The 13,953-nt window shown below is 38.3% G+C and overlaps 1 protein-coding gene across 1 annotated transcript in view; it reads right to left on the bottom strand.

Moving 5' to 3' along the window:
* The window catches only part of sorcs2 (sortilin-related VPS10 domain containing receptor 2), a 1,166,544-nt gene extending 1,153,883 nt beyond the window's left edge, over nt 1-12,661 (bottom strand). The window contains exon 1 of the mRNA XM_028801884.2: nt 12,266-12,661. Coding sequence (XP_028657717.1) covers nt 12,266-12,598 — 333 coding nt within the window. The 5' untranslated portion in view covers nt 12,599-12,661. The remainder of the gene's footprint in view (nt 1-12,265) is intronic.
* Nucleotides 12,662-13,953: the final 1,292 nt, after the last annotated feature.

The raw sequence follows: 13,953 nt of genomic DNA, 5'->3' as shown, positions 1-13,953 counted from the left end.
GCTTCTCGCAGCCTTGTGTTTAGATCTAGTGAATTAAAGTCGCTTGACAAGAAGTTTCAGTTATTAAGTTAACATCATGCTTTTCAAAACAGGCTGTAATTTAGAAGGTGTAAAATGACTCAATATGTCTAGCACACTAGGTGTAGTAATTCGATTGTAATATAATGACTCCTAAATATCTGCACCTTTCCAATTTTATTCTGATCAAACCCAGTGATAAACCTAAACGGAACAGTGATATCACTGTTAACTGTCATTAGCCTGCAGAATGCTTGTAATACAACTGAGTTTTTGTAGCAAGATATCATCTTGGCTTTATTCTTGAGTCAGCCTATCAGGTTCGTCAAAACTTTATTGCCATTGTGTAACCTGATCTATTATTCAGTTGCTGTACAAAGAACTCCTTTATCACTTTCATGTCACTTCAACAAAGAAACCCCTGAGAGAATGAGGCAGGTAGAGATATTAATAAATCAATCTCTATTTCATATAGCACCTCTCAGAGCAAGCATTACTTCAATATGCTTCAGAAGAAAATTTGAAATTGATAAATTAAATAGGCAAATAAATTTACCTTTAATTAAAAGCAAGCCTTCAAGCCACTGTATTGCACTGATTAAACAACACAGACCTAGAAAGTTCACTGCACTAGCCAGTGTCACCTTTTTATTAATTTTCTTTATCGATTACAGTGCATTGTTGTAGAGATTTACAACCAATTGCTCTAGGACTGGGCACAAAGCAGAAGCCACAGCTGAACAAGATGCCAGCTCACTACAGCACACAATCACACAGAATGACACTCACTCTTATTGAGATGAAATGGAGGTACTAATTTTCTTAACCTACACACCTATGGAATGTGGGAGGAAACTAGAATACCTGAAATAAATTTACAAGTATACAGCGAGAACATGCAGTCTGCAGACCGTGACCAGACTAGTAATTTAATCCAGGCCCCTGGAGTTGGGAGGTAGCAGTGCTGTCACTGTCCTAGTAAGTGATGCTGTGCTACTGAGGTTTAGAGAAAATGAAAATATTAAAAAACAGTGTAAGGACATTGAATGAGTTTTCAAATGCAGGACAGCTTTGGAATATTGAAAAGTGTCGGATATCTCACATGCTTACATGGGTAAGCAGTACATGTCTAAGTAACTGTGCAGCATCTGATGGTAGGAGAGGAGCAGAATGCAGAGATGATTTCAAAATGACCTGTGACCTAACACAGCTGGCTGGTTGAAAGCCTCTGTGTTTATAGAGTTATATGACAATTGTCTGACTGCATCATGCTGCACATGCTGGGAGTTGTTGTGATTTGTACCTTTATTCATTTTTTAGGCGAGTTCCTTGATGGATTTACATAATCTATACACTGATCTGGTGGTTATGGAACTCAAGGATTATGATTTACTCATTAGTTTTTGTGTTTACAGAAAGTAGAGAAATAGAGGAAGTTGAAGATTTTTATTCCTCAATGCTATACTTCTTTCCTTTGGCACTACTGTTTCGGGGTTTTTGCTATCTCTCATAGTCCTACCAATTCTCCCATAACTCCGCAGAATGTGCGCCACTTGTGATGTCACCAGAGCAATGGTTTAAAGGTTGCTCCAAACATATCCATAGTGTCCAGATTTTATGGAGAGAACCTGCACTGAAATCTTTTGGAAACTTTGGTACCTTTTCACTGATCTCTTGTCCTCAATTCTGACTACTGATTTTTGATTAGATTTCTAGTTTGAAAGATAGGATCAATTTTCATTTCCAACCCTAGCTTGCCTTTTGACTGTGTTTATCTCCCGGCCCTCTACAATAAAAATATTACTGTTTCACTTTGAGTCCGTATAGGAGTCACATAAGGTTTCTAGCTGGAAGGCCATTGTAGTATGTTCATATATTTTCAAGAACTTCAAAGATAAACAGCATAGCTAGATGAGTTTCATCAATATTTAAAAGTATGCAGTGAATTTACACCAATTTTCATAATATCAACTGGTCCCAATTTCAAAAAAATGAGTCAAGCCTTTTATAAGCACATCTTTTTGCAATGACTAAGTGTCATGATCGCTTTTGCACATTTCACATTGCAGGTTTTATTTATCATTTTGAGTCAGTTTGCAAACATGGTTTAATCTGGTTTTGCATGACGATGCAGTGTTAGAAATAAGCACTTTACACATAATAATAAGAAGGAGAAGAATAAGAATAAGAATAATGGACTGTCAAGCATTAATACACAGCTTTAATACACCGATTCCATCTAATGTTATGTTTTCTACCACTTCTCCCTTTTGTGTCTCATGTCTGACTGACCACACAGATGCTGTCATTCATAAAATCGACCGCATTGTTGTATAACCGGCTACATCAAAACCTGCGGCAAACATGAAGAACAATAACATCACCACCAACATAACTAATAAACGGGTCTATCTACCAAACAATGAAAAATGAAAGATAGATTGGCTTGAAATAGAAGTGCACCTCAATCAGACTGCAAAGCTTGCCAAGCTTTCCATCACAGATTCATAAGCACCAATGCTGCTGGCGATTTTGTGATAGGCAGTGAAAACATTAAAAACGTGTCACTCTGCGGCACCGATCAACAAGGCCTCACATGTTTGTTTACACAGCGCAATGGTTAATCCCTTTGATAACGGTTTATGAATAGGTTAAATTACCTAGCTAACAGGCTGGCTAATGGTATCTGAAACATTAAGTGAGCAAGATTGACAAGGATTAAAATGATGAGGCATTGTTCTTTTGGAATTCCTCAAGATGCCTATACGGTTGCTGATGTGATGAAGATTTCCCCTTTGCATTGTTTCCCTTTTTTCTGATATAGAATGACATCAAACCAAATGTTCTTCAGCCAACAAATGTCATGCTTCCTAGTAGTGACAAGTGCCACTATGATAACCCATTATATTATAAAATGTTCTTCTGTATGCCAAATCTTTACAAAAAAACAAAAAAACCAACAACAACTTTTAGCAAATACAAAAAATCTACAGTATACTATGACAAGCTTACGTTTCAACAATACTATTTAAAAACAGGTCTTTTGAATATTGCTGCACACACCATTCCCTTCATTTAATACCTCTGCCAGGTGACTTCTAATCCTAATATGTCATCCTATGTGAATGACTGGAGTGGTTTACTTTTCTGAATTATCCCAAAAGGTGCAATTGTAGTATAAGAAAGGGCACATACTTAGCTAGCTTTTTGTTCATGCCGTTAGTTGTCGTAGAAAACATTGGTTAGCTCACTGAGTTCATTTGAACTATACTCTTTTTATCTTTCCCTATCTTTCCAGAGGTTTTGAAATAAAGATTTCAAACTACACGATTAATCCAAAATTATGGTAAGCTGCAAAAATGCTTCATTTTAAATGTGTCAATCAGTTGTCTCCTCGGCTATTCCATGGGTATTGGCCATTAAAAATACCCATTACCACATTACACAGAGCGGTCTCAGGCTCAGGACCAAATAACTTTATAAACAAAATCTCTTTCAAAAAGACCTTTTTTAAACATTTTTTTTTAAATTAAAAAGATATAATCAATTCACCTTGCTCATTTGACAGAACACTGCTAGTTTGAGATAAACCATATTAAACAAAAAAAAAAAAACAACAACAATCATTAAAATGCCTTACACAACTTTTACAGTCCTAAGTTAAACATATTCTGCAGCTTGGAGTTTTATATTAATTCATCTCGCATTATGAACCTTATGATATGTCCTTAAGATATGTGTGAAAACAAAGGCAATGTCGTCTTCATTGATTCCTACAGTCTCTCTGAAATCACTGACACATGGAACTCTACCTGGGCTCTAAAAGTCTTGAGTTTTAAATGAATCATCCAATCACTTGAAATGCAGTGTAAAAATAAAAAAAAAAGTGCTACTTGTCCTATAGAGTAATTGATCCAACTTGCTTATGAATGCAAAAAAATTAAACAAAAAAAGCCCATAAAGTTCAGCATTGCCAGTCATTTACATTAATACAGCATATACACAAAACAAATGAATTATTATTATTATTATTATTAAATGTAAAAATAAATTAAAAATGTAAAAGAAAATGGAGCATGCATGCCATAGGTTTTCATTTCAAAACAGTCTGTACCTAAAACCCAGAAAAATACAAACAGGATAAATTCTGAAAAAAAAAATTGATAAAAAGGTAACATTTTTAAAAACTACAAAAATAACAACAAAAACACAACAACATTTGTAAAAAAACATGGTGTGACAGCCTCTGGAAATAGTTGTTTCCTTAAGAGGATTGGTCATCTAACATTTACATAGAATAAAATGTACAATTCATTTCAATAGGAATCTTTTAAATTTTACTTATTTACTTACAAATGCTAGTACTCTCTGTTTTTGTCGGCTTCTTAGTTCTCCTCGAGATGTGATGCATTTTACCCTCAGAGTTTTGATTGCATTGATCTATGTATATTATATTGAATAGCAGGGAAGGAGAAGTCCCCCTTGTTATTTTCAGCTCGCACATATTCTTCTAGCAAAGAGCCAGGGTGAAGGTTCCCCTTTAAACTTTCTATTGCCCTGATGAGGTGGGGATTACAGGTCAACTTCAAGTCCTGCGTGGATGTAGTGATATGTTTACCCCCAGAAAAAACAAAAAAGGTTAGTATATTTTTTCAAAACCAAAAGACAGGAATCTAAAGTCTTTCAATTGTCTATATGACCTTTCAAGTCACTTTATGGTCTTGAACATGTTCTAAATTACAATAGGATTTTTCTAAATATTAGTCATTTAGCCCATGAGATTAAGTGACAGCAGACCAGAAACAGAGATAGATAGATAGATAGATAGATAGATAGATAGATAGATAGATAGATAGATAGATAGATAGATAGATAGATAGATAGATAGATAGATAGATAGATAGATAGATAGATAGATAGATAGATAGATAGATAGATAGATAGATAGATAGATAGATAGATAGATAGATAGATAGATAGATAGATAGATAGATAATCTCCAGGGGAGAAAATGGCCTCTGACAGAAGCTCTTTAAATAAATAAATGCATACATAAACACACACACTTTGGTATGAACACACACTGGAATGACTATAAAGCAAGAAAATTAAAAAGAAAAGTTTTGACTTGGCTGTCACAGTGAGGCATTATGCAGGTGGTTTGCTGTTGGTATAATGGACCCCCAATAGCGTTTCTTGACACACTTCTGCTGAATAATTCATTGGCTGAAAGTTCTCACTGTTAGTGTATCCAGAGAGAGGATTTGCTGCATTGCTCATAATGGCACTTGGTTCTGTTTTAATTCTCTTCATTGTCAAAACCTCCAGGGGGTCCACAGTGCATCCTAAAACTGAACTTGCCTTTTTAATTAGCTTGTTGATTTGACGGGCCTCTCCTGAAGTGATGTTACCAGCCCAGAACACCAGAGCATAGAAAAATCACACTGGTCAACACAGAGTTATAGAAGATGTGAAGGATATCACTTCCCACATTAAAGGGATGCAGTCTCCTAAGGAAAAAAGAATCTGCTCTTCCTTTTCTTCTTTAGTTCCTCTGTGTTTCAAGACCAGTCCAACCTGTTATTAATGTGGACCCACAAGTACTTGGAGTGGACCGCCTCTACATCCACTCTTTGAATAGGGGCTGAACATAGATGCTCTTTGGTGGTTTATTAAGATAAAAAAAAGTCTATATTAAAACCTGCTTAATCCAAACCAGTATTATAGGGACTGTAAGTCTATTCTAACAGAACAACCTTTGGCATGGTGAAAGTCCATCACAGGAGCCACTCATGCACACTCCTAAACTCATATAAATACCACTTTGGAATCACCAGTTAACCTAACAAGCAAATCTGTGGGGGTATGGGAGTAATCCTTGGGATTAATAAAGTATCTGTCTATCTATCTAATACACAGGCAGACATAATGATGACAAACAGGCTCTACACAGACCATAAATGAGCACAGGACTCACACATGAAGAGGCAGCAGCACTAACTACTGTACAAACCTATACTAACAGATATATTTAAAGTACATATTATTACTGTACTGTGGCACACGGTTATTACTTTTTTCCCCCAACATCTCAAGAAGAATGGCTCTGAATTCCAGTTTGGCCACTCTGTTAGACAGACAATAGGAGAATATGTAAATTCCTGAGTTTTTCTCCTGGTACTATTATTTTTTTTTCTCCCTATCTCAAAGACTTGCACATTAAGATAACTGGCTTCTCCTTAATGGCCCCATAGGTATGGGTGTGTGTGTAAAAGGGTGTGCTTTGAGCACCACTCATGACTGTTTCTTGTATTGTATTTGGCATACTCAGGATTAGCCCTCATTCCATACAACCATAAAATTGTATTAATGGGATTCAGCAAATAAATAGATGAATACTTTATTAATTATTCTTTATTTTATACATATTGGTTAAAGTAAAAACTATTTTTTTCTGTTAAACTTAAATTAAAATTCAAAAGAAGACCACAGTTTATTTGGTTTATAGACTATACATCCATCAATTTTGAGAATCCATCTATTACATTTCAGGGTCATGCAGAGGTACTGTAGAATTTATCTTAGCGATATTAGATGAAAGGCAGACGCCAACCTTGGATGGTTTAATCATTTGTTGAATTTCCCATTAATTTTATGGACCTTTTTTTTTCCCATTATAAGGTCACATGATGTTAAAGTCTGCCAAGGCTGCTTTAGCCACAAGGTATGAACCAACCCTGAAAGGGACACTTGTCGAGTGCTGTACACACCACTATTCACTCATGATGGGCCACTTATAGTGACAAATGAACACAAGTCGCACATCTTAGGGATAGAACAGTAAGTTAAATACCTGGCACAGGAAGAACATATAAACTTTACACAAACAATCAGAGGGTTGGGATTTAACCTAGCTAAATACTGTGGCATCATGTTGACTATGATAATATAACTAATATATATATATATATATATATATATATATATATATATATATATATATATATATATATATATATATATATATATATATATAATTTATGGTTTATCCAAATAAAACATGATGGACGGCAGATAGGGACTGGGGACCTGGGGTACAGTACCTGTATGGACACCTGCAGGGCTTCCTGGTGCTGTAGCCCCATAGAGAAGCACTGTTGGATTCCGTGGGTGCCGCAGGAATTTGTGATCCATACTTACTCCTTACTGACCTGCTTCTTACAGGTGATGCTGTTGAGAAACCTGTTGCAGGTGTTTTTTATCAAATAAATTATTTGAACCCGAGACTTGTGTCTGTGGAGTTGTGATGAGTGCTGCAGTGTCACCTAGTAGTCACAGTAAATAATATATATTTAGTTTTATATTTTTGTATTTAAGTATATACAGCATGGTGTACATAGTATTTTGTACAGTACATATACTGTATATTTTTACAGTTGATTAAACTTGCTATTGGTGTTCAATTTCCATTTATTAGAAATACCAGCACTTTCACAGATGGTAATGTAAAATTACAAAAACACTACAAAGAATACATCATTGAAACATACCAATACAGAACTATTAGAAAAGTCTCAAGTCATACTACCAAATAAACAAAAATTACATTTTATGCTAGATGAGATGCGTAGTTGGTAGATTTAAATTTACTCTGAAACAAATCTAGAAATAGTACAAGCACACCTCTCCAGTTGTGTCTGAGGCAGGTTTTCCATTATTCACAATGGAGTACTGCTACACTCACATAGGTACATATTAACTATGTGGAACGTTTCTATACTAAGTTTGTCAGTCTTGCTTATTTGCCATACACTGAATGTATGGAAACGATATACAAAAGAACCCAGATTTTTACAATTGTATTTATTTTGTGATATCTTGTAATTAAACTTAAAGATGTTTGTTGACTGCTGCATATAAGGGGAGTACACATCTCTTTGACGAGGTTCTGGGTTGCTTTATCTTTGTATAGAGGGGCACACCCACAAGGAAGAGAGAGAATATAGAAAGGAAAAAAGAGAAGGAAGAAAATGGGCAGAGAAAACGTATATGGAGGTAGTAAAGTGTAAAATAGAACGACTGACAGCAAGAGCAGGAAAACAAGATTTTTATACTTTGGAGATGTCCGACCCAAACAGCAACATAGTGGAAGGTTTATTATTATTCAAGCTTTACAGGGTTTCAATAAAAGCACTGGACACCAAGTTACAAACTGCGCTGCTGCCTCGCAGTTGGGAGACCTGGGGACCTGGGGACCTGGGTTCGCTTCCCGGGTCCTCCCTGCGTGGAGTTTGCATGTTCTCCCCGTGTCTGCGTGGGTTTCCTCCGGGCGCTCCGGTTTCCTCCCACAGTCCAAAGACATGCAGGTTAGGTGGATTGGTGATTCTAAATTGGCCCTAGTGTGTGCTTGGTGTGTGGGTGTGTTTGTGTGCGTCCTGCGGTGGGTTGGCACCCTGCTCAGGATTGGTTCCTGCCTTGTGCCCTGGGATTGGCTCCAGCAGACCCCCGTGACCCTGTATTCGGATTCAGCGGGTTGGAAAATGGATGGATGGATTGATTTTATATTTTTTTTTTTTGGATAAATATTTGTATTTGTTAGAGTGTGCGTCTTTGTCAGCGTGCCCTGAAATTGATAGGTAGACCACCCGGCTTGCTTTCAGACGTATGCCCAATGCACTCAGGATTGGCTTCTGCTGCTCTGCCAGTTTGTACTCAATGGGCGAGATCAGCAAATGCACTCCTGTAAAAACAGATAGTGAAGATATGCGTGCACAGTTACATGGATGGTGACCAGACGTCCTGTTGTTATCTATTGCGTCCTAATTAATAATTGGAATATAACCAAATGTGCCAGCTAGTCATTTAATAAAGCAATGCTGTGCCGCACACATCGAGCAGCTCATTCAACAGGGTTAACACTTCAAGGGGGGGGGGGGGGGGGGGGGGGTTAATTTCCCCCGAACCCCCAAAAGAGTTAATGTGTAACAACGCGCACGAAACAGCTAGTTGGAATCCTCCGCTTCGTAAGCTGTTATTACGTAGAGCCTTGTTTTGGGACTATGAAAATTTGGTCAGCCTATTTATCACATATTAAACTATTACATTTCAATCAATACTTTAAACATGCAACTGCTTCGAATGTCAATTATATATTACTGTATTTTCTTTCACTGGTTGAGTTTTACAGATCCGTCAATAGACAAACGCCGCAGCTCCAAACTAACAAAACAAACACGCACGTCTCACAGTTAATTGTAGCAGACTCTGCACAGTACTAGAATTGGATGATAGTAACATAAGATCTGATAGAAAACACATGAAACGGCTAGAGAAATATGCAGCATTGATTTAGTATAACAAATTTTATTTAAAACCCATCAAGAAAGAAAAGCAGTTTGGTGCAAAATGTAGTATATTCACGAGTCATTGTAGCTTTGCGCACATTTAATTAACAAAGGCTGATAGTGCTGAAACATCACATTCTGTGGACAAAATCTGTAGAGGCTTCCCATATCACCCCACCCCCCGTCAAAATAGCTTAAACTGACTTTAAGAGAAGGCATATCATGCTGGGTTTTCAGCTCGGTTAATCGGGCCTAAATTTTACATGTCTTGGCAACAAGTCAACAGCGGCATTTCATAAAGAATAATGACAGAGTAATAAAGAAAATGACATTTGATAAGACATACGGTACAACAACGGCATATTAATACAGAGACCAATGACGATCGCCTCAGAAATGCTTAAAAACGGATTTTCAAAACAATCGGTTATGAAAAAGTATAAAGGCAAAACGAAAGGTCTCAGATTTTCTAATTTTGCAAAGTGTTTCGGCAAACCTAAAGAAGACAAGCTAAAATATGCAAGGCAAAAGTTGTCACTGAACAAAGTCAAATCTTTAAGCGCGCCCCACCTAAACAACTTTCTCAAGCCAGATCGTACATCATTCTCAGTCAGTCGGGGAGTGGAGATTTTATGTAGCGCCTTTATAGTGAGTATCCTAAAAAGTCAAAACTAAACAAACAGCCTAAAGAATATAGATGAATTTACTGTTTAAAAAAGATCGTAAATAAATCTGTCGCTGAATAAATTAAAATGAAATGAATAAATTGACCCCTGAGTCATACATTCCTCCAACATGCGCTCAGGTGTGCGGGTGCTCACGGTGCCGTAGTAGTGCTGTGACCTTTTCAGATATTCAATGCTCCGCACGAGGAGGCGATGCCGACAGCTTACTAAAGCGGCCACTCCGACGGCTATTCTTCTTTCAAACTGTGCAGTGTTTATGTCGCTGGTTCACATGAAAGCGGAGCTCCGACTTAAGTTCTTCAGTCCACATCTTTTCTCATTTTACTCATTCTAGAGTCAACGACATTGATCCAACATTTATATATATATATTTATTATATATATATAGTTCATATTTTTACGTTCATCTTTAATCCAGAACACAGTCAAATACATACAATAAATGCACCCAATTTAATTGGTAATTATTTAAAGTGACTATGTCGTGTGACAGAGTATATTTCACATACAAAACTTCCTGTGTTAAATGAACAGTTGAAATTTGTACTGTATATGTGAACGCGGAGATCACACAACTATTTCACCCTGCTGATTTTGCTTTGTCCCGTGGCACGGAGATTTGATCTTGAATGCCTGTTCGACACCCACTTCTCGGGTACCTTGGTGTCCATCCTATGTTTCCGTTGACGTCTCAGGTACCATTCATGAGTTCATATAACTGAATCATATTAAGTAATACAAACAATTTTAAATCGCCTTAATATAAAATCGGAGCGACAAAAAAACTATAATGTAAGCACTGGTCATGGGCACAGCAAGTCAAGAAACAGTTGTGGACGGGGCATTCTCACGCACACTTCCACAAAGCCAATACAAAATCTTTCAGAACTTGCGAGCTGCAAACGCATAATGGCCGGGCTCGGCTTCGATATCGTGTTAAGTGACAAACGTAAAAATTCAACGGTACTCAAATAATAAACGCTCCGGCCCAAACTCCGCAGATCTGAACGGGAGTTTACAAATGTTATGTTGAACACTGTGTGGGAGCACACTGTACTATTAAATAATTCATTTAGCTGTCGCCTTCATCTAAGAGGACAATTCTAATGTTTCTCCAAGAACAACAGAAACCCGACGATATCAGATCGCTCTTCGTTCAAAGCAACTTACAAACACAAATTATTTAACGTATAATCAGATTTGTGTAATTCTAAAGTACGACATTTATCCGCATTCATATATTGTTTTTCTAGACCAGTTTCGTACCACTGTATAAACGAGTTTGATGTACAGAATACGCAGTTCTGTGAATGATCCTTTAAGTAGTTTGCATAATCATTAGGTGTTATTTAAACGGAGATGGATCAATGGCTCTGAATATTTAAAACGAGAAGGCTATGCGGCCCCAAAAGAGCCGTCAGATATTCTCTAGGAATGTGAGGTCAGGAAAAGGAAGGAGATGAACTGGGGCGAGAAAAAGCGCTACAGGTGCATTCCTTCAAAATCTTCGATCGCGCAGCTTCTTAAGGACTAGGCTGCCACCTTAAAAAATGGTTCAAAATCCCTGCACAGTTTGAACATTTCGTATTCTCAGGGGCCTTAGCCTGAAACTATATTATTGTACTCACAGTCTCAATATTCCACGAATCTGTATCTTAAAGAAAAGTGGTACCCTTACATTTACTTTAAACTGCTTCAGTTTCGACAATGGAAGGTGCACCGACATCCTCAGAATTCAGATGTAAGCTGCACCATGAAGACGCAATTACCCAATCAAAGTTACTACTCTGGTGTGTATAATGAAATGGAAATACGAAATTCCCCTTTTAAACGCACTTCTGTATTATCTGCTCAGTTCGTGACATCTCACAAACCGCGGAATGTGATCTCCACACTCCGCTCATATTTTCGACTCTTTTCTCAGTATTCGCAAAGTAGAAAGTCTACCGGATGAACTACTAGGACCACCTATTGTAAGATGCAGGTTACAAAGTGGAAGCCAGGTGTCCACTGCACAAGATGCTCCAAGGTGCTTAGCATGCAAGTCGTATTGCCAGTCCGCCAGTAAACATTATCAATGTTCACCATTACACAAGCAGACCCACGAAAGAACCCCGACCCCTCAATCGGACCCCCGGAAGAACATCCGCCCCCCAGTCATACTTCGGCAGAGCCAAACAACACATGAACGGAAGCAATGAGGATTTTGCTACTTACACTGCTGTTCTCCCCGGTCCAGTGCACCATCGCCTGATTGTGAGTAGCATCCCCTTTAAGCACGAAAGAGCTGCTGAGCAGGGACACTTTTTCCTGGGACAGGGATTTCCTTAAACGTACAGCTGCAGAACCAGTCCCGTCCTCGGCGTCGCTTCCCCAAAGCGCCCCGTCGTTGCCGGTGAACGATGCCTCCCCAAGGCTTCGCTTAAAGACAACGCTGTCACTCCGCAAGGCTCCCAGACCGGAGATCCACGCCACGAGCAAAGCCAGAGCGCCACAAAGGTGCGCCGATAGGGTCCCTTTTGGAGAAAGAGATGCCCCACTTTGCGCCATGACAGCGCTTTATCTGATGCTGACAGAGACTCTGATGTGAATGGAAGATAGATAGAGCCGCTGCGAGCCGAGGAGGGAGGGAGGAGGGATTTGTAACCAAACCGAGGGTTTACATTGGAAACAACGTGGTCATTTTCAAGGTGCCGAATAATGGCCCCTGCGATCCGAGACGCATCAGTGCCATCTGCTGGGCAGTCCGTGTAAGGCAGGGAGCGGTCGGTTTGCATGATTTCGATAAGAGCGCTTAAAAATGTTCACACGGTAGCTTGTAAAAGTGCTTATCACCCCTTTCTTGGCGATTGAGGAATTGTTTAATTTCCTATGGAACAATCTAACCAGCGCTAATCTGTGTATACGACCTGGCATGCATAATGCCAGCATGTAAATTGATAGGTTTAGTTTAACTGCTGACATTCAGTACGCGAATCGTTATTGTGACACCTAAACTATTTTTTACAGTGACGCCCATTGGACAGAGCTATAATGAAAGCAAAACTACCTTTTAATAACGAAGCTATAGTCATCTAACGTCGGATTTAGTTTGGTTTAAGCAGCAGCAATGCGTGGAATTCTGTTACGGGATAGGGAGGCAGTTCTTATGAGATTATCACCACCAACTGTTCACTTCAGACATTATTTTCTATGGTAATGTTATATCCGGTGTATTCAGCGCGCACAGTTCTCCACTCCATTAATCTCTGTAGAATTGACAGCTGTGAATATTATTTACCACAAGGTGCTTACAGGTACTTAAAACACATAATTGTAGCTTCCTTCTAAGATCGAAAGAAACGGTGAGGGTGCTCAATTACTACAAACTACTAATGCAGTTTACTCACCTCACAGAAACAATCAATCAATCAAAAATTAAGACAACCCACATCTCACACATAACATATAATAGCTACAGATAGGTATACCCTTTTTTTTTAAAAAAAAAAAGGCAAAGTAGATTTTCAGGTGACCAGTCTTCCTTATCTAGTTTCTAGCCTCTGACAACAAAGCAAATCATTCACCTAAAATCTAAATTGGCTGATCCTGCTTATCTTGGTGGAATAGGCTCTGTCTCCCTGCGGTTATGTATTGGACTAAGTGATTTGCAGAAAATGAATGATCGGATGCTTATCATGGTTGGGTTGGCAAAGATTTGTAGTCAATCAGGATAACAACAAGTGGATGGGAAGGATGCACTTAACAAAGCAGCACACAGGCTAAAATAATTTAGAGATGCCAGTTAACCTGATAGCAAATGGCTTAGGCTAGCAGCTAAGAAGCTGGACGGTAAGTGAGAAGACTGGTAATTTAATGTCCACCAAAGACTCACTTTTTGTCCCTATAAAAGTCATTTAACCGAG

This window comes from Erpetoichthys calabaricus, chromosome 5 (genome assembly GCF_900747795.2).
Source record: "Erpetoichthys calabaricus chromosome 5, fErpCal1.3, whole genome shotgun sequence".
In the NCBI taxonomy this organism is placed as follows: Eukaryota; Metazoa; Chordata; class Cladistia; order Polypteriformes; family Polypteridae; genus Erpetoichthys; species Erpetoichthys calabaricus.
Note: the sequence above shows the minus strand (reverse complement) of the source record. Positions and strands in the feature narration are given on the sequence as shown.